The sequence below is a fragment of the Bufo bufo genome, chromosome 1 (genome assembly GCF_905171765.1).
Source record: "Bufo bufo chromosome 1, aBufBuf1.1, whole genome shotgun sequence".
NCBI classification, from domain to species: Eukaryota; Metazoa; Chordata; class Amphibia; order Anura; family Bufonidae; genus Bufo; species Bufo bufo.
Window position 1 is genome coordinate 590,070,492 of NC_053389.1, and position 21,775 is coordinate 590,092,266.

At 40.9% G+C, this 21,775-nt stretch overlaps 1 protein-coding gene across 1 annotated transcript in view; it reads left to right on the top strand.

Annotated features, from left to right (window-relative positions):
• Positions 1 to 21,775, top strand: part of LOC120986031 (collagen alpha-1(VII) chain-like) — a 570,823-nt gene that overhangs the window by 300,801 nt on the left and 248,247 nt on the right. Inside the window, exons 81-82 of the mRNA XM_040414311.1 lie at positions 7,426 to 7,461; positions 17,613 to 17,669. Coding sequence (XP_040270245.1) covers positions 7,426 to 7,461; positions 17,613 to 17,669 — 93 coding nt within the window. The remainder of the gene's footprint in view (positions 1 to 7,425; positions 7,462 to 17,612; positions 17,670 to 21,775) is intronic.

Genomic DNA, 21,775 nt, shown 5'->3' on the forward strand with positions numbered 1-21,775 from the left:
CTCACCTCTAATAATGATGGCCTATCCTATCAAACTCGCAGAAAACCTCTTTAATTCTAAATAAAGATCCTGTTGTTCCTTTGAGCATGAAGATGATTTTATTATATAAATGAGCCTAATGTATCTGTCTTATAGAGCACGAACCTGAATGCTATACCCTGAATATAAAATAGTTAAAGGGGTTCTCCAGGAATTAAGAAAATGAAAATACTTAAATATTACTTCATTATAAATATATTCCCAAATACCTTACATTAGTTATAATGGCTCATTTGGTCTGGGAAGCAATCATTAGGAAAAACAAAATGGCCACTGTCCTATTAGTACACATAAAACCTGTCCTAATTACACAGAAGGACAAGTTACTTCACAATGCTGAGCTAAAGAGCTGCCTGATCCTCCTCTCTGCATTGCTTGTCAGGGATTATGAACCTGAATACAGTTTAATATGGTCATCATCTGAATCTCTGTAGGCATGGAGTTCATAAGCAGATGTGGCTAATGAGCAGCAGCACTTGTATGCAGTCTTTATTACCACAGCCCCATATTACCACAGTCTGTCCTGTCTGTCCTCTCTGTACTTCATGTCTCCTCATGAACTCCATTCCTAAAGATTCAGCTAAAGATCTTATCAGCTGTAATCATAATCCCTGACAAGTAGAGAGGAGGATGAGGCAGTTCTTTACCTCAGTGTTATGAAGTAACTTGTCCTCTTGTGTGATTAGGACAGGCTTTGTGTGCACTAATAGACAGTGGCCATTTTATTTCTCCTGATGATTGCTGCCTAGACAAAACGAGCCATTATAACTAATAAAAGGTACTTGGGAATATATTTATAATAAAGTAATATTTAGCTATTTTCATTTTCTTAATTCCCAGAGAACCCCTTTAATGTCACAGGATATGAACTCACATGTGTTCCTGGAAGCATCCATTTGGTTTTTACAATAAATCACAAATCTGACTAATCCGTCACTGGGACACAGACCGCTGCTGCAGGAACCTTTAGCCATAACTCACTCTGTATGCACCTGAAATCATGGCTGTATCTACCAGAGTACTGATTGCAGGTGCCATGAGGCCCAGCAGTTAACGGGGCCCATCTAAAGACAGAGATGTGAAAGCAGCTAGTGATAACTATGGGAAATTAATGCAGATGACTAGAAGACCAATGAAGAAAAGACACAGAAGACAGACCAGAATTATCATACTGTAAGCCCATCCTGATGAAACGAAGACCCTTGTTTTCACTGCAGAACTCATGTCAGTCTTGTAAATTGACCTATAGGTGTTCATTATCATTTATCCTTTTAATTCTGCAACAAGATATTCCTATTTTATTTATTCTGAACTGATATGGAAATCCCTATTAAGCCATTGAACTTACCTTTCTTCTTGTTTGGCTCAGCACAGATTTTCCATCACTTCTTGTACTTGTTTAAAAGTTTCACAAGGATTAAGAATCATCTCATTACTTTAAAGTTTCTGGTTTACACGACTACAATTACCAAATAGAAGATGAACAGGAAAAAGACCACATAAGACTAAAAGAACATTTGCAAAATATAATTCAAACATTTTTGTAACTGTAAAATCCACAAATCCTCTATCTATCCTGTATGTAATTTATGGCTGTAAATTACATGGTAAACATTTAGCCCTCGATATCACTCAGGGTAGGGCTACACGGTCAGGTTTCCTGATGCAGTTTTGGAAGCCAAAACCAGAAGTAAAGATAAAAAAAGAGAAGTTGTATCTGTCCTTCATACTTTCTCTTCCCCTTATGAGAGATGAGAAAGAGAGAGAAGTGCATTAACTGTACTATAGGTCCATATAGTTGTACTGTATCCTTTTTTTGAAGCAATTCACCCATAAGACGTCGTATATTGGACCCCCTGCAAGAAAAAACCTCTGTAAAACCAGAGGCACTCAAAGGTACAGTATGATCCTGTACAATGTTATGGGTGTCATGTGCATGAAGATAAAGATTGTAGCTTCAGTGAGCTAATCACATTCACTGTTTAAACTGTGGAACAAAGTCAAGGCACTTTCTAACAACAAGTAAGATCATAGAGTTCATACTTGGCAGGGTACTGTAGCACTCAGTAAAAGAGTCTATCCTAGTATATTCCACAATGCCACTAAGGTTGCAAATGACTATAGCTGCTTGTAATTACTAATGTATCTTTTATTATTCACATAGCCCCATTTTCAAAAGTCATTACTCTGTTATCCTAATGGTAACTGTATTAGCTCATTCTTTAATTTATGTTTAAACTACAGTAGTTAAAGGGGTTCTGCACTTTGTTTAAACTGATGATCTATCCTCTGGATAGATCATCAGCATCTGATCGGCGGGGGTCCGACACTCGGGACCCCCCTCCCAATCAGCTTTTTGAGAAGGCAGCGGCGCTCCAGCAGCTCCGCGGCCTTCTCACTGTTTAACGCAGGCACAGTAACGTCACGACTAGTATCAACTGGCCTGTACGCGGCTAAGCTCCATTTAAGTGAACGAAGCTTAGCCGCGCCCAGGCCAGTTGATACTAGTCGTGACGTCACTGGGCCAGCGGTAAACAGTGCTGGAGCGCCGCTGCCTTCTCAAACAGCTGATCGGCGGGGGTCCCGGGTGTCGGACCCCTGCCGATCAGAAGCTGATGCTCTATCCAGAGGATAGATCATCAGTTTAAACAAATTGCAGAACCCCTTTAAGGTTAAGAAAGCATGACTGCATTTTTTTCTAAACAAAGGCCTCACCTGTCTACAGGTTGATGTGGTATTGCAGCTCAGTCCTATTCACTTCAGAGCAGCTTAGTTGCTATACCAGAGAGAACCCATGATCAGGTGTGGCTCTGTGTCTGGAAGAAAGAGGGCACGTTTGACTAATCATGGACAACCCCTTTAAGTGCAAATATATTTTTTTAACAGCATTTCTGCAATTATATTAGCACAGCTAAAACTGTTAAATGCATAAAAGCACACACGTTTGGTCACGGGAACACTAATATCCAGCCAATATATACACAGCATCTGTGTGGACAGGACTTTTCCTTTTCTGTGCAAGTATATGAGACGCTCTCAGAAATTTGCATAGAAAAATCTTACCATGGGAGATAACGTCTTGTCTGCCTGTCTGCCATATATACATGGGGTGGACCAGGTCCTTAGAAACTGTGCATCGTGTGTCTGTGTGTATATATATATATACAGTACAGACCAAAAGTTTGGACACACCTTCTCATTCAAAGAGTTTTCTTTATTTTCATGACTATGAAAATTGTAGATTCACACTGAAGCCATCAAAACTATGAATTAACACATGTGGAATTATATACATAACAAACAAGTGTGAAACAACTGAAAATATGTCATATTCTAGGTTCTTCAAAGTAGCCACCTTTTGCTTTGATTACTGCTTTGCACACTCTTGGCATTCTCTTGATGAGCTTCAAGAGGTAGTCCCCTGAAATGGTTTTCACTTCACAGGTGTGCCCTGTCAGGTTTAATAAGTGGGATTTCTTGCCTTATAAATGGGGTTGGGACCATCAGTTGCGTTGAGGAGAAGTCAGGTGGATACACAGCTGATAGTCCTACTGATTAGACTGTTAGAATTTGTATTATGGCAAGAAAAAAGCAGCTAAGTAAAGAAAAACGAGTGGCCATCATTACTTTAAGAAATGAAGGTCAGTCAGTCAGCCGAAAAATTGGGAAAACTTTGAAAGTAAGGGCTATATGACCATGAAGTAGAGTGATGGGGTGCTGCGCCAGCTGACCTGGCCTCCACAGTCACCGGACCTGAACCCAATCGAGATGGTTTGGGGTGAGCTGGACCGCAGAGTGAAGGCAAAAGTGCCAACAAGTGCTAAGCATCTCTGGGAACTCCTTCAAGACTGTTGGAAGACCATTTCAGGGGACTACCTCTTGAAGCTCATCAAGAGAATGCCAAGAGTGTGCAAAGCAGTAATCAAAGCAAAAGGTGGCTACTTTGAAGAACCTAGAATATGACATATTTTCAGTTGTTTCACACTTGTTTGTTATGTATATAATTCCACATGTGTTAATTCATAGTTTTGATGCCTTCATAGTCATGAAAATAAAGAAAACTCTTTGAATGAGAAGGTGTGTCCAAACTTTTGGTCTGTACTGTATATATATATACCAGTAGCAGGTGTGCATGGATCGCACATCCACATGCTACTCATTGATCTATTGCTTCTAAGCACAATTTATAAACATCTCCATTGAGGCTCTTACCATATGTTTCAGTCAAAATGTATAGACCCACTCACCATGTCAAGGTGGCCTCTTATGAGTAGGTGTCTACACATGGAGACCACCACGGTCGCAACACAGCAACCACAGACAGCGAGACCCAGCAGCCCAACAGCACTCCTGATATCAGGCTAAGTCCTAACAGTGACTGGAACAGGGCAGCTTTTCCCTGCTGGCAGTTTAAAGCTGTGACTGTGTCAAGAAGGGATGTGGCGACAGGTGTCCGTTTACAGTTTAGATGCATTCAGTGAGGCTAAGCCACAAGCAGGTCCGTGGCATTCCAAATGGAGAGCCGCAGCAGAAACCACAGTGATTTCTGTCGTGGACAGACAATAAAACAAAAAAATAAACAAATGCACATAAAATGCCCCCAAAAGACCTCCCCAGCAATCATTGTCATAACACTTGGCTGACTCTAATACCCTTAAATAGACATGTAGCATTTATTAAGATTGGTGATTTATACGCTGGTCTTATTACCTCTGCACTGGTGGCGGATGCGCCAAAGTTATGTAGAGGTATAGGCCTCAACATGACTAGCGCTTGGTTCCGCCTGCCATGAGACATGGTTTCCGCCAGCTACCTTGCTGGAATAGTTTAAGACCATTTTCCATGCCATAAAATGGTGTAGCAAATGGTAAATGAGACAGGCTAGCCGGGAAAAGTTGCAGAATTTGCCACAAAACACCTTTGAGACAAAATCTGCAACATAACTTTTTGCAGATCCACTGACGCTTCTAAACATAAGACAACTCACTTGCTGTCTTACATTTAGACCATTTTTTACGGCTAAAACAGGTGTAGAAAATGGTAAATGAGACCACGCCTACTTTTTTAGACCTGGCGTGAGCGGTGAAAAGTTGCAGATTGCAGCACAAAGGACCTTTGCGCCACAATATGCGCCAGACATATGTCTTATATAGGCATATTTCTGTTTAATAAATGACCCCCTATATTTTGAATTTTTTTTAAAAAATATACCTGTGTTCACTGAAAAACTCTGCAAAAATCATCTTGATACAAATAAAACTTTATATCTGTTAAACTAATCTGCACTAAACAGGTTAAATTGTTTCTGGGCCCAAAGACCCAAAATATGCTGAACTGAACCAGTTCATATGGAGTTAGACTCCCTTTTGCAGCTATAACAGCCTCTTCTGGAAAGATGTTGTGAAATGTTTGTGCCTGTGGGAATTTGTGCCCATTCAGCAAAAAAAGATATATTTGTCAGGTCTGACACTGGTTCACAAACAACGGCCCAGGTTTATGATGCATTTAATGCAGGCTTCAAAAAGTAAAAAAAATAGACTTTTGCAACTTTTTGCATTATTATACCACTCACTCCAGTTTTAACATATATGGGTGGGAAACTGAGCATGGTTTGCTATGTAAATGGGTTTCACTCAAGATTTATCATTGAGAGTTTCTAAAAAGTTGCAAAAAAAGTTGTAATCTTACTCCAGTAGGACGGTGGAGTAGGAAAACTGGAGTAGTTTTTCTATCCAAAAGTGTTAGGTTTAATGACTTAGGGCTCATGCAAACTGCAGATCCAAAACAAAACGGATACCAGCCATATGTTCCACATTTTGCGGAAAGGAATTGTCACCGCCAGCTCTCTGAGAAGCTCTGGCAGACGTTCTTCTGTACCTCTTGCATGATGTTCTTTGTTTTGGTTTCACTTTGTCATCTCTTTTCCTTCTCCCAGCTGTCATCTATTTACACTGATTGCCGCCCTTTATATTCCCTCCCATACTACCTCACTTTGCGGTTTATACTACTTCCTGGATTGTGTTCACTGCTAGAGGCTGCAACTGCTGGTTCCTCAGATAAGTCTTTTCCTTTATTTGTGTTTCCGTGCTGGCTTGATTCTAGGTGACCCTGACTCCCTCTGTATTAAGTGCAGGGAGCTGGTGGTCGTGTCCCCTCACTATTATAGGGTTTTCAGGTGTCACACAGTCTAGGTACGAGGGCATGCAATAGTCTATCATAAAGATCTTTGCATGGGCATAGCAGTCAGGGAGAGCTCTAGGGGTTTTATAGGGCTCACTCATATGTTCCTTAGTTTGGAATCAAGTCAGTCGGATGTTTATTTATAACTTCCAGTTTTCTGCAACACCTTCCGTGACAGGAATATCCTGGCCTGTATAGAACTGTCCTATCCTTGTCTGTAATACAGACAAGAATAGGACATGTTCTATTTTTTTGCGGGGCCGCGGAATGGACAAACAGATGCTGAGGGCACACGGGTGTGCTTTCCGCATCTTCTGCAGCCACATTGAAGTGAATGGGTCCGCATCTGACACATAGGAAATGTAGATCAGATGCAGACCCAAAACAAGGTCGTGTGCACGAGTCTTTATTTACACAGTTCTGTGAACGATTTCTATCAGTGAAACCAGGTGTAGCTGTAAACACAGAACAGGGGCAGATCTTTCCCTTATACCTTATCTCTGTGGAGGCTCCAATCCTGGTTTTGGCTCACAATCACTGATGGAAATCACTGACCAAATAACTGACGTGTAAATGAGGCTTTATGGGTCATGCACACGGTGTGAAGTAAATGGGTCTGCATCCGATCTGCAAAAAATGTGGATCAGATGCGGACAAAAAATATATTTCTTTGCATGAGCCCTAAGTCATAAGGGTGAGACAAATTTATCAGACAACCTGTGACATTTCATAAATGAGCATAAAGTACTCCAATACAGCCTCAAGCAAAACTAACTTCAAATATTCCCCTCATGATAAATTCCAGTTCAGCCCAGGTATACGGTGAGGTTGGCCCCACAAAACTGGTCAATCCATGTCTTTATGGAATTTTCTTTGTGCACAGGGGCACAGCTATGCTGGGGGGGAAAAAGGAACCCTCTCTAAACTATCACAAAGTTGGAAGTGTGCAATTTTCTAAAATGTCTTTGTAGGCTGTAGCATCAACATTACTGTCCACTGGAAATAAGGGCCTGCAATGTGCTAAAAGTAATTTCCTGGTAGTATTAGAATTAGAATGAAGAATAAGATAACCTCTGCATGTATTGTGGTGATTCCATCTTCTACATTTAAAAGTCATATTCAGACTGTTTACATAAAAACAGAAGTGAAAAGATTTGGCTATGCAATGGCAATTAAAGTATAAACCAACAATTTGTCTTTATTTAGGGGGGCAGAGGATTGTCTGGTTTCAAAGGAGAAAAGGTAAAGTATGAAATGGAACAAAACATATACTGAACTATAGAGCGTTACATAGCCACTATCTGCATCTCACACCTCCGTCGGGGGTGCAGAAGCAGAAGTACGGTACATACCAAAAAGTACAGGTAAAAACATACATATTATACAGTAACTCATAAGCCTACTGCACAACAAACCCCCTTACCATTACTGACACCACAGATTGGCACTATACAGGGTGGGCCATTTATATTGGATACACCTTAATAAAATGGGAATGGTTGGTGATATTAACTTCCTGTTTGTGGCACATTAGTATATGTGAGGGGGGAAACTTTTTAAGATGGGTGGTGACCATGGCGGCCATTTTGAAGTCGGACATTTTGAATCCAACTTTTGTTTTTTCAATAGGAAGAGGGTCATTTGACACATCAAACTTATTGGGAATTTCACAAGAAAAACAATGGTGTGCTTGGTTTTAACGTAACTTTATTCTTTCATGAGTTATTTACAAGTTTCTGACCACTTATAAAATGTGTTTAATGTGCTGCCCATTGTGTTGGATTGTCAATGCAACCCTCTTCTCCCACTCTTCACACACTGATAGTAACACCGCAGGAGAAATGCTAGCACAGGCTTCCAGTATCCGTAGTTTCAGGTGCTGCACATCTCGTATCTTCACAGCATAGACGATTGTCTTCAGATGATACGAGATGTGCAGAACCTGAAACTACGGATACTGGAAGCCTGTGCTAGCATTTCTCCTGCAGTTTTGCTATCAGTGTGTGAAGAGTGGGAGAAAAGGGTTGCATTGACAATCCAACACAATGGGCAGCACATTGAACACATTTTGTAAGTGGTCAGAAACTTGTAAATAACTCATGAAAGAATAAAGTTACGTTAAAACCAAGCACACCATTGTTTTTCTTGTAAAATTCCCAATAAGTTTGATGTGTCAAATTATCCTCTTCCTATTGAAAAAACAAAAGTTGGATTCAAAATGGCCGACTTCAAAATGGCCGCCATGGTCACCACCCATCTTGAAAAGTTCCCCCCCTCACATATACTAATGTGCCAGAAACAGGAAGTTAATATCACCAACCATTCCCATTTTATTAAGGTGTATCCATATAAATGGCCCACCCTGTACTATACTCTGATCCAAATAGATTGTACTCCAAAACCCCACTAATAGAACGTGTATACAGTAGCACTTTATGCATATCAAACATGTAGTAAGGAATAATATCTACTTGTGCCGGTTGCCAAATTATGTCCAGTATTCGTTTTAGGCTGGTTTCACACAATTGAGTGTCACGCTCCAGACTGGCAGTGCAGCTCCCGTCCTGAACTCCCAGCACTGCCTTGGTCGCATAGCATTATTTCGATTTATGATGCTATGTAACCCTTACAGTTCTGGAATGTATTGGATAACATTGACAGCATTATGTCAGTGTTATTCAATACATTCCAGACCTCTAAGGGTTACATAGCATCATAAATCAATATAATGCTATGGCAGTGCTGGAAGTTCAGGACGGGAGCTGTGCTGCAAGTCCGGAGCCTGACATTCTCTCATGTGAAACCAGCCTTATCTTCAAAAGATGCTAATCAAATGGAAGACGAAAATAAGCCCATGCCTTAAAGGGCTTCTCCAGGAATGAGTTTAAATGGTCGCCACCAACCTGTCCTAGAATGAGGACTAAGTTTTTCTGTTATGCTGCTCAGCCATGATAACATCTCATAGGTAGGATCATTACCATCTATTGTAGAGCAGTGTAGTGAGGCCCCCCATTAACCCCATAGAAAGCTCTACAGGTGGTGGCAACCAGTCCTACTCATATTCTAGGACAGATTGCTGGTGACCATTTTAAATCATTGCTGGAGAACCCCTTTAATTTATGTGGTTGACAGTAGAATGCATGGTTCAAAAAAAGATTATATAACACACAGTTGTAGCAGTGCCTGTAGAGATGCCTGTTGCTTCCACCAGTCCTCTGAAACCAGAGTCCTGTATGGGTGCTAGCCAAACTTCCAGCACATTTCAAGAGGACCTTTCACGGGTCTGAACAATATAATATAACTAGTGGATTCTGTGGGGCTTACTTATGGCATATTACAGCGCTTACTATTTTCTGTATGCGCAGCTCTGTTCACCCGCTGTGCCCTTCCTTCTGGTTTCCTGCCTGGTATGTAAATTCATACCATCCATACAGGGAGGAGGAGATGGCCGTGTTTCTCAATGGGCATCTCCTTCTCCCTGGCTGTGAGCTGTCCAAATGCAGCGGAGAGCGTCAAGGCCAGGGAGAAAAAAAAGCTCACCTTCTCCCTGGCTGTGACGCTCTCCGCTGAGATTGGACAGCTCACAGCATAAGTATGCCCCACAGAATCCGCTAGTTATATTATAATGTCCTGACCCGTGAAAGGTCCTCTTTCAGAAACTGTGGTTTTCTTCCTCAAGTAAATGGCAACCCTCCAACAGTCATACATTAAATAGCCTTCAGAGGAACAAGGGGATTTGGTTCATCCGTCTTTATTTAGTATTATCTTCCAACCAAAAATCTTGCCAATATGCACTCTCTTTAGTTCACAGAACACAGCATCCATTGCATAATCTAGTATACACTCACCTAAAGAATTATTAGGAACACCTGTTCTATTTCTCATTAATGCAATTATCTAGTCAACCAATCACATGGCAGTTGCTTCAATGCATTTAGGGGTGTGGTCCTGGTCAAGACAATCTCCTGAACTCCAAACTGAATGTCAGAATGGGAAAGAAAGGTGATTTAAGCAATTTTGAGCGTGGCATGGTTGTTGGTGCCAGATGGGCCGGTCTGAGTATTTCACAATCTGCTCAGTTACTGGGATTTTCACGCACAACCATTTCTAGGGTTTACAAAGAATGGTGTGAAAAGGGAAAAACATCCAGAATGCGGCAGTCCTGTGGGCAAAAATGCCTTGTGGATGCTAGAGGTCAGAGGAGAATGGGCCGACTGATTCAAGCTGATAGAAGAGCAACGTTGACTGAAATAACCACTCGTTACAACCGAGGTATGCAGCAAAGCATTTGTGAAGCCACAACATGCACAACCTTGAGGCGGATGGGCTACAACAGCAGAAGACCCCACCGGGTACCACTCATCTCCACTACAAATAGGAAAAAGAGGCTACAATTTACACGAGCTCCACAAAATTGGACTGTTGAAGACTGGAAAAATGTTGCCTGGTCTGATGAGTCTCGATTTCTGTTGAGACATTTAAATGGTAGAGTCCGAATTTGGCGTAAACAGAATGAGAACATGTATCCATCCTCTGATGGCTACTTCCAGCAGGATAATGCACCATGTCACAAAGCTCGAATCATTTCAAATTGGTTTCTTGAACATGACAATGAGTTCACTGTACTAAAATGGCCCCCACAGTCACCAGATCTCAACCCAATAGAGCATCTTTGGGATGTGGTGGAACGGGAGCTTCGTGCCCTGGATGTGCATCCCTCAAATCTCCATCAACTGCAAGATGCTATCCTATCAATATGGGCCAACATTTCTAAAGAATGCTATCAGCACCTTGTTGAATCAATGCCACGTAGAATTAAGGCAGTTCTGAAGGCAAAAGGGGGTCCAACACCGTATTAGTATGGTGTTCCTAATAATTCTTTAGGTGAGTGTATGTTACATAAGCCGGCACCTTTCAAATTTCTATATATTAGAAGATATCTGATCGCTTCTAGCCTATCAAGTATGTAAAAAAACACCCACTATGCCACTTGATTTGTCATCCAATCCATCCGCCACCCGACACAATAAATTAGTTTATTTATTTATTTATTCTTTTTCATTATGACCAGAATTTATACCACAAAATCATTAAAATTAAAATCAGACATCATATTGTACATGGCAATCTCTTTCTAACAAAGCTAGAACCAGCCCTGTAACTCAAATTAATCCAGAGATCTCCCCGTTCATTGCTCTGCTGGATTTATATTAAGCTGGCAGCTCAAGGGGAGTGTCTTTTCTGCTGCAGCTAAGAGGACGTGTCTCAGCTCTCTCTATCACAGCTCAGGAGGCAGTTGAAAGATGAAACTGAGCATGTGCCGCCTTCCTAATAAGCTGGTCAAAGAAATAAGAAATTAAGTGGCACTCTACAGAAACATTTTATGGGATAACTCAGTAGCTATATAAAAATTTTAATTACATGCAATTACAAAAGTATTCGGATCCAGGTGCTGGTTTGAAAACTGTAGGTTATTTTTCGTAGGACAATCCCTTTAATATGACTAAATAAATATGAATCTGATAAATATAGAAACATAGAATGTGTCGGCAGATAAGAACCATTTGGCCCATCTAGTCTGCCCAATATACTGAATACTATGAATAGCCCCTGGCCCTATCTTATATGAAGAATGGCCTTATGCCTATCCCATGCATGCTTAAACTCCTTCACTGTATTTGCAGCTACCACTTCTGCAGGAAAGCTATTCCATGCATCCACTACTCTCTCAGTAAAGTAATACTTCCTGATATTAAACCTTTGCCCCTCTAATTTAAAACTATGTCCTCTTGTAGCAGTTTTTCTTCTTTTAAATATTCTCTCCTCTTTTACCGTGTTGATTCCCTTTATGTATTTAAAAGTTTCTATCATATCCCCTCTGTCTCGTCTTTCTTCCTAGCTATACATGTTAAGGTCCTTTAATCTTTCCTGGTAAGTTTTACCCTGCAATCCATGTACTAGTTTAGTAGCTCTTCTCTGAACTCTCTCCAAAGTATCAATATCCTTCTGGAGATATGGTCTCCAGTACTGAGCACAATACTCCAAATGAGGTCTCACTAGTGCTCTATAGAGCGGCATGAGCACCTCCCTCTTTCTACTGGTAATGCCTCTCCCTATACACCCAAGCATTCTGCTAGCATTTCCTGCTGCTCTATGACATTGTCTGCCTACCTTTAAGTCTTCAGAAATAATGACCCCTAAATCCCTTTCCTCAGATACTGAGTTTTTACGCCCCAGGTGCATTATCTTGCACTTATCAACATAAAATTTTAGATTTTTGACCATTCCTCTAGTTTTCCTAAATCCTTTTCCATTTGGTATCCCTCCAGGAACATCAACCCTGTTACAAATCTTTGTGTCATCAGCAAAAAGACACACCTTACCATCGAGGCCTTCTGCAATTTCGCTGATAAAGATATTAAACAATATGGGTCCCAGAACAGATCCCTGAGGTACCCCACTAGTAACAAGACCATGGTCTGAATATACTCCATTGACTACAACCCTCTGTTGTCTGTCCCTCAGCCATTGTCTAATCCATTCAACAATATGGATACTGGGACAGTATCAAAAGCCTTAAGCCTAAAGTCTAGATAAGCGATGTCTACTGCACCTCCGCCATCTATTATTTTAGTCACCCAATCAAAAAAATCTATAAGATTAGTTTGACATGATCTCCCTGAACTAAACCCATGCTGTTTTTCATCTTTCAATCCATGGGATTTTAGATTTTCCACAATCCTCTCCTTAAGTATGGTTTCCATTAATTTCCTCACTATTGATGTCAGGCTTACTGGCCTATAGTTGCCCAAATGTGAATGTGAATGGGCACAACATTTGTTAATTTCCAATCTTCTGGGACGACTCCTGTTACCAGTGATTGGTTAAATAAATCTGTTAATGGTTTTGCTAGTACATCGCTAAGCCCTTTTAATAGGTTTGCTTGTATCCCATCAGGCCCCTGTGAATTTGTAGTAATTTTAGACAGCTGACTTAGTACCTCTTCCTCTGTAAAGACACATGCATCAAAAGATTTATTAGTCTTCCTTCCTAACTGAGGTCCTTTTTCTTCATTTTCCTTTGTAAAAACTGAACAGAAGTATTCATTAAGGCAGTCAGCTAGTTCTTTATCTTCTTCCATATACCTTCCTTCTTTTGTTTTTAATTGGTAATTCCTTGTTATAATTTCCTTTTATCATTTATGTATCTGAAGAGTGTCTTATCACCTTATTTCACTGACTGAGCTAATTTCTCTTCTGCCTGTGCTTTAGAAGCTCTTATAACTTGCTTGGCCTCTCTCTGCCTAATCTTATAAATTTCCCTGTCATCCTCGTTTTTTTTTATTTTTATAATTACTAAATCCTATGTTTTTGTTTTTAATGATTTTTATAATTACTAAATCCTATCTTTTTGTTTTTAATGATGTTGGCCACTTCTGCTGATTACCACAGTGGTCTCTTTATTTTTTTGCTTTTACTGACAAGCCTAATCCAATTATCTGTTGCCCTGACACTACCCCTGTCACGGGGTAGCGTCACGGGTATAAAGATTGAGCTGAGGTGCACCCCCTGAGCTGCCACCCGGTCCCCTGTCCCTGCCTACTTGCACCACCCGCCCTAGGTGACGGGGCGCAACTGGGCGACAGTCCCTGACCTGAGTAAGTGCAAGCAGAGAGATAGAGACAGCAGGGAAGCGGAGAGCCAATGAGAGGTAGCACTTGAGCGGACAGAGAGGTGGAACAAGCAAGGTTCCACCAAAAACGGAAGGGCGAGGCTGGTCAACTAGCCGGGGTCAGTCCAGGAGGTCACGTCAGTACGAGGGAGGAGACAGAGACAGATCCGAGAGAGGGCCGAGGTCAGAATCCATGAGGTCACGTCAGTACAAGAGAAGAGGAAAAGTCAAAATCCAAAAGCAAGCCGAGGTCAAATCCGAGAGGTAGCGTCAAGGTTCAGGGAGCAGGCAGAAGAGGTGTCAGGAAGCAGATCAAGGGTCAAATCCAAAGGTAAGCTTAATAACAATAATAATACACAGCCTAAGGGACCAAAATCACAGGCAACCTGTAGCCAGCAGGGAGCCTCCCAGCTAGCAAAGCCGCCCTGGGAACGAGGCCGAACACAGATCCTCGCTCCTGAAACTAAGCAGCAGGTCTGCGGCTGATGGGAGACCGAGTGTGCCTTCAGTGCCTCGTTACACGCCCCCTCTCATTTCCAGGATGACTGAGCGGTAATAAAGCAGAGTGTCAGCACATTGCTGACACTCTGCTTGAAACGGCTGACATCTGTGTTGTGATGTCAGCTGTTTAACCCCTTCCATGCCACAGTCCATAGGTACCGCTGTATGGAAGGAGTTAACAGGGAGGGAGCTCCCTCTCCCATCGGGGGCTGCTGTGCCTTTTCAGCCCCCGATCACAGAGGGAGGGGGCCCCCTTCCTCCCCATCACTCACTGCTCTGTTGTGGCAGCGAGTGATGGTTACCATGGCAACCGGACGCCTTCACAGGCTTCCTGCTGTCCATGGTGCTGATCAGACTTTGTAAAGTGAAAATACAGTACAGTACACTATATAGTATATATATCTGTATTATACAGACATCAGACCCACTGGATCTTCAAGAACCAAATGGGTCTGGGTCAAAAAATGCACAAAAAAATGTGAAAATAAAAAAACACATTTATCCCTGATTAAAAAAATAAATAAAAAAAATGCACTACACATATTAGGTATCGCCGCGTCCGTAATAACCTTCTCTATAAAAATATGACATGACATAACCCCTCAGGTGAATACCGTAAAAAATGTAAACGGTGTAAAAAAAGCTATTTTTTGTCACCTTACATCACAAAAAGTGTAATAGCAAGCGATCAAAAAGTCATACGCACCCTAAAATAGTGCCAATCAAACCGTCATCTCATCCTGCAAAAATCATACCCTACCCAAGATAATCGCCCAAAAACTGAAAAAACTATGGCTCTCGGACTATGGAGACACTAAAACATGATATTTTTTGTTTCAAGAATGAAATAATTGTGTAAAACGTACATAAATAAAAAAAAGTTGACATATTAGGTATCGCCGTGTCCATAATAACCTGCTCTATAAAACTACCACATGATCTAACCTGTCAGATGAATGTTGTAAATAACAAAAAATAAAAACAGTGCCAAAACAGCTATTTCTTGTTACCTTGCCATACAAAAAGGGTAATATAGAGCAACCAAAAATCATATATACCCTAAAATAGTACCAACAAAACTGCCACCCTATCCCGTAGTTTCTAAAATGGGGTCAATTTTTTGGAGTTTCTACTCTAGGGGTGCATCAGGGGGGCTTCAGGGGTGTTTGGCTGTTAACCCTTGCTTTGTAACTGGAAAAAAATTATTAAAATGGAAAATCTGCCAAAAAAGTTAAATTTTGAAATTTTATCTCTATTTTCCATTAATTCTTGTGGAACACCTAAAGTGTTAACAAAGTTTGTAGAATCAGTTTTGTATACCTTGAGAGGTGTAGTTTCTAAAATGGGGTCACTTTTTTGTAGTTTCTACTCTAGGTGTGCATCAGGGGGGCTTCAAATGGGACATGGTGTCAAAAAACCAGTCCAGCAAAATCTGCCTTCCAAAAACCGTATGGCATTCCTTTCCTTCTGTGCCCTGCCGTGTGCCCATGCAGCAGTTTACGACCACATATAGGGTGTTTCTGTAAACTACAGAATCAGGGCCCTAAATATTAAGTTTTGTTTGGCTGTTAACCCTTGCTTTGTAACTGGAAAAAATGTATTCAAATGGAAAATCTGCCCAAAAAGTTAAATTTTGAAATTTTATCTCTATTTTCCATTAATTCTTGCGGAACACCTAAAGGGTTAACAAAGTTAGTAAAATCAGTTTTGAATACCTTGAGGGGTGTCGTTTGTAAAATGGGGTAATTTTTGGGTGGTTTCTATTATGTAAGCCTCACAAAGTGACTTCAGACCTGAAGATTTGCTTCTAAACTTCTAAGCCTTGTAACGGCCCCAAAAAATAAAATTGCATTCCCAAAATGATCCAAACATAAAGTAGACATATGCGGAATGTAAATTAATAACTATTTTTGGAGGTATTACTATGTATTATAGAAGTAGAGAAATTGAAACTTGGAAATTTGCTAATTTTTTTTTATTTTTGGTCAATTTGGTATTTTTTTTATAAATAAAAATGAATTTTTTTTATTCCATTTTACCAGTGTCATGAAGTACAATATGTGACGAAAAAACAATCTCAGAATGGCCTGGATAAGTAAAAGCGTTTTAAAGTTATTCACAAATAAAGTGACACATGTCAGATTTGCAAAAAAATGGCCTGGTCCTTAAGGTAAAAATGAGCCCGATCCTTAAAGGGTTAAAGAAAATGGATGCGCAGGAACACAGGAAAGGTCCACATACCAACTCTTCCAAATCCAAGCAGAGAATATCAACCGCATGGTATGAGGTTTGAGACCAAACTAAATAGGGAATGCAGTAATGAGCACAAGCTGCTCCTGACAAGAGGTCTGGTCATTACCAAACAACAACACTGAGAATCAAGAGACTCTCAGGTAACCCCACGTGCACCAAGTCTCTCAGATCTTCTAGCCACTGACACGAAAGGTACCGTGACAAAACTATTATACAAGGACATCTGATGGCATAAATAACCTCTTGTGTATCACATACTGTATAATAAAATGCCGAATTTTATACTCCACCTATTCTCTACATATCCTTATATTTTCAACAGACCTTAAGTGCAAAGTACAGCAAATTCTTTTAGTGCCAGATATTGATTGTTGTTCTGAACTACTTTTTGTTGGACGGTCCGGCCACCAAATTTTCTATGGTTTTGGCCCATCTAAACACAAAACTATTAGTGGGGTTTTGGAGTATAATTTATTTGTCTCAGAGTATAGTACTCTTGGGGTAGTGCCAATTTGTGGAGTCACCAATGGTATAGGGGTTTGCTGCTCAGTAGACTTATGAGTTATATGGAAATGTATACTGAGTAGACTGCCCCAGCTCCCTAACATAAGGGAATACTATGGATCTAAAGTACCAAGGTGACTTTGTGGGTAATAGAGTCATGAACACAAGATCAGTGGTATAACAGCACAATAGTAACAGTACAATATATCATATACACTGTGTTCTTTTTTGGTTGGACAGAGCAATCAAGAGTTAAATGGGGGAGGAATCATCTTTGTATTAGTCTTACTTTTTTTTATTATCTTTATTTCAAATGAATACGTTTAACAAATTCCAGAAAACAGCAATACAAAAAAAAAGGAAGGAAAAAAGCCAATATCCCACCCACCAATCTTTTATTTAAGTAATACAAAGATTGGTATTAGTCTTACTTAATACTTAATGTCTGTTTTCCTCTCATACAGGGGGACCCAATGGTTTTATTTGGAACTCCAGGATACAAAGGAAGCAAAGGAGAACTGGTAAATAATTTGGTTTTCTTTAAATGACTCACTGTAAAAGTGGGGTATAAAGAGGGGGGGGGGGGCAGAGCAAAGATGAAAGTGATCCCTATACATTTTACTACTTTTGCATAATAAAACAAAATGAAATTTTTTTTTTTTTTTTTTTGCATCACCGCATGCCATAACTTGATTTTTCTTTCTATGGAGCTTTGTGAAGGCTTGCTTTTTCAGGACATTTTTTATTGGTATCATTTTGGAGTACATAACACTTTTTAAAATCTACATCGATCAACTTTATAATATGGCAATGTTTTTTTTTTAACTCTTTGCTTAATACAGTGGGATGCGAAAGTTTGGGCAACCTTGTTAATCGTCATGATTTTCCTGTATAAATCGTTGGTTGTTATGATAAAAAATGTCAGTTAAATATATCATATAGGAGACACACACAGTGATATTTGAGAAGTGAAATGAAGTTTATTGGATTTACAGAAAGTGTGCTATAATTGTTTAAACAAAATTAGGCAGGTGCATAAATTTGGGCACCACAAAAAATTTATGAAATCAATATTTAGTAGATCCTCCTTTTGCAGAAATTACAGCCTCTAAACGCTTCCTGTAGGTTCCAATGAGAGTCTGGATTCTGGTTGAAGGTATTTTGGACCATTCCTCTTTACAAAACATCTTTAGTTCATTCAGGTTTGATGGCTTCCGAGCATGGACAGCTCTCTTTAAGTCACACCACAGATTTTCAATTATATTCAGGTCTGGGGACTGAGATGGCCATTCCAGAACGTTGAACTTGTTCCTCTGCATAAATGCCTTAGTGGATTTTGAGCAGTGTTTAGGGTCGTTGTCTTGTTGAAAGATCCAGCCCCGGCGCAGCTTCAGCTTTGTCACTGATTCCTGGACATTGGTCTCCAGAATCTGCTGATACTGAGTGGAATCCATGCGTCCCTCAACTTTGACAAGATTCCCAGTCCCTGCACTGGCCACACAGCCCCACAGCATGATGGAACCACCACCATATTTTACTGTAGGTAGCAGGTGTTTATCTTGGAATGCTGTGTTCTTTTTCCTCCATGCATAACGCCACTTGTTATGGCCAAATAACTCAATTTTAGTTTCATCAGTCCACAGCACCTTATTCCAAAATGAAGCTGGCTTGTCCAAATGTGCTTTAGCCCACCTCAAGCGGCACTTTCTGTGCTGTGGGCGGAGAAAAGGCTTCCTCTGCATCACTCTCGCATACAGCATCTCCTTGTGTAAAGTGCGCCGAATGGTTGAACGATGCACAGTGACTCCATCTGCAGCAAGATGATGTTGTAGGTCTTTGGTGCTGGTCTGTGGGTTGACTCTGACTGTTCTCACCATTCGTCGCTTCTGTCTATCCGAGATTTTTCTTGGTCTGCCACTTCGAGCCTTAACTTGAACTGAGCCTGTGGTCTTCCATTTCCTCAATATGTTCCTAACTGTGGGAACAGACAGCTGAAATCTCTGAGACAGCTTTCTCTATCCTTCCCCTAAACCATGATGGTGAACAATCTTTGTCTTCAGGTCATTTGAGAGTTGTTTTGAGACCCCCATGTTGCTACTCTTCCGAGAAAATTAAAAGAGGAGGGAAACTTACAATTGACCCCCTTAAATACTCTTTCTCCTAATTGGATTCACCTGTGTATGTAGGTCAGGGGTCACTGAGCTTACCAAGCCAATTTGAGTTCCAATAATTAGTTCTAAAGGTTTTGGAATCAATAAAATGACAACAGTGCCCAAATTTATGCACCTGCCTAATTTTGTTTAAACAATTATAGCACACTTTCTGTAAATCCAATAAACTTCATTTCACTTCTCAAATATCACTGTGTGTGTCTCCTGTATGATATATTTAACTGACATTTTTTATCGTAACAACCAACGATTTATACAGGAAAATCATGACGATTAACAAGGTTGCCCAAACTTTCGCATCCCACTGTATATGTTTAGACTATAAGTTCTTTCACACACTGTCAGTAAGCAAATGTCCAATTTTATGTTACCTAGCAACCCTCCTGGGTTACCGTGGGAGAGTCTTTGTCTCCCAGTCTTCAGTAGTCACTCTCTATATTAAAATCTGATAACAAAAAACCTGTACAGCAGGGTAGGGCAATTTTCACTTTATTTTGCATACTTTAAAGTAATTTTTTTTTCTACCATGGAACTGTATGGTGAACGGACGCCACTGCACGGCATCAGTCTGAGGCATCTGTTAAAGCATACATTTTTGGTATGCATTAAATGGATGGCAAAAATAGTATGTGAACTCAGCCCTAGTGTCAGAATAAGCACCAGTACACAGCGGAGCAGCATGGCGGAGAGGGGAGGCCGCCATGTACTGACAGAGCGCTACCTGGTCCTGGTGGTCAGGGATGAGGACTGTGTTTCCCAAGGGTCATTTTCTACCAGGAAATACAGGGCACATTATAATACACTAGAATCTATATAATATAAAGATATTAGCCTTACCCCCGAATAATAATACAATTAGGTGGTCATTTATTATATAGAAATATGTCTATGTTAGGCGTATTTCTGACACAGATTGTGGCGCAAAGGTGCTTAACACCGCAATCTGCATATTTTTACCGCTCATGTCAGGTCTAAAAAAGGTTGGCGTGGGCAGGGAAAAGGATACATCCAGTTATTGGATACCAGCGCCATACATTGACCGGATAACACCTCTGTACAGTGACCGGATAACACATCCATACCGTGACCGGATAAAGGGATATAAGAGGGCACAGTACAGGGAATGACTAGGGGCACTGCACAGGGTGTGGTAGGAGGGCACAATGCAGGGTACAAGGGGGCACAGTACGGGGTGAGGGGCACAGTACGGGTGGTGGGAACAGTCACATGACCCTGTGACATTAGAACATCCTTATGGTGAATGCAGTTCATGCGCCACCATAATTAGAGGCAGAGGAGTGAGACAGGGGTGTGATTCTGTGGCTAGAGTTAAAAAATGCAACTGTCGGCCAGTACAGGCCCCAAAACTTAGGCAATAGGCATTCACCTGACATCAAAGAACTTTGGATTCTGTGGCTGGAGGTACATTAGGCGGTCACAGGATAAATATGTAACTGTCGGCCAGTACAGGCCCCAAAAATTAGGCAATAGGCATTCACCTGACAGCAAAGAACTTTGCATTCTATGGCTGGAGGTACATTAGGCAATCACAGGATAAATATGTAACTGTCAGCCAGTACAGGCCCCAAAAATTAGACATTCACCTGACATAAATGGCCTTTTATGCTGCTATATATACATAAGGCAAGGACCATTCTTTGTTCTGGGTGGTGGCGGATATGTGTGGGCTGGCATGAGGAAATTCAATTACACGTGGTCATCACAGGTGTTGAATTCCTCAGAGATCCATGCCTCATTAATTTAAAAAAAATTTGAGGTAGTCCACACTGTCGTGAGCTAGGCAAGTGCGCTTATCGGTCATGATCCCCCCTGCTGCACTGAACGGACAGGACACTCGACGAGGGGCAAGACAAGAGTTCCATGACAAATTGTGCCAGCTCTGGCCACAGGTCAAGCCTGCACACCCAGTTGTCAAGGGGTTCCTCACTTCTCAGAGCGTCCACATCGGCCGTTAACCCGATGTAGACACTTGTCGGTCTAGGCATTCCCTGAGGCTGGATCCAGAGGGCGGCTGTCGATGGGTTGTCAGCAAGAATGATCTCATATCCAAAGTGACCAACACATCTTCAAACTAGGGATCGACCGATATTGATTTTTTAGGGCCGATACCGATAATTTGTGAACTTTCAGGCCGATAGCCGATAATTTATACCGATATTCTGGGAATTTTCATTTTTGAAAAAAAAAAAATTCCTACACAAATCTGCTGAATATGTATATGTTTATTGTTAACGTGTATTTTTTTTTTTTGTAAATCTTTCTTTTTCATTTATACTTAATATTTTTTTTTTACTAACTTTTAGCCCACTTAGGGACTAGAACCCTTGTCCTATTCACCCTGATAGATCTATATCAGGGTGAATAGGAACTCACACTGTCCCTGCTGCTCTGTGCTTTGTGCACACAGCAGCATGGAGCTGAACATGGCAGCCAGG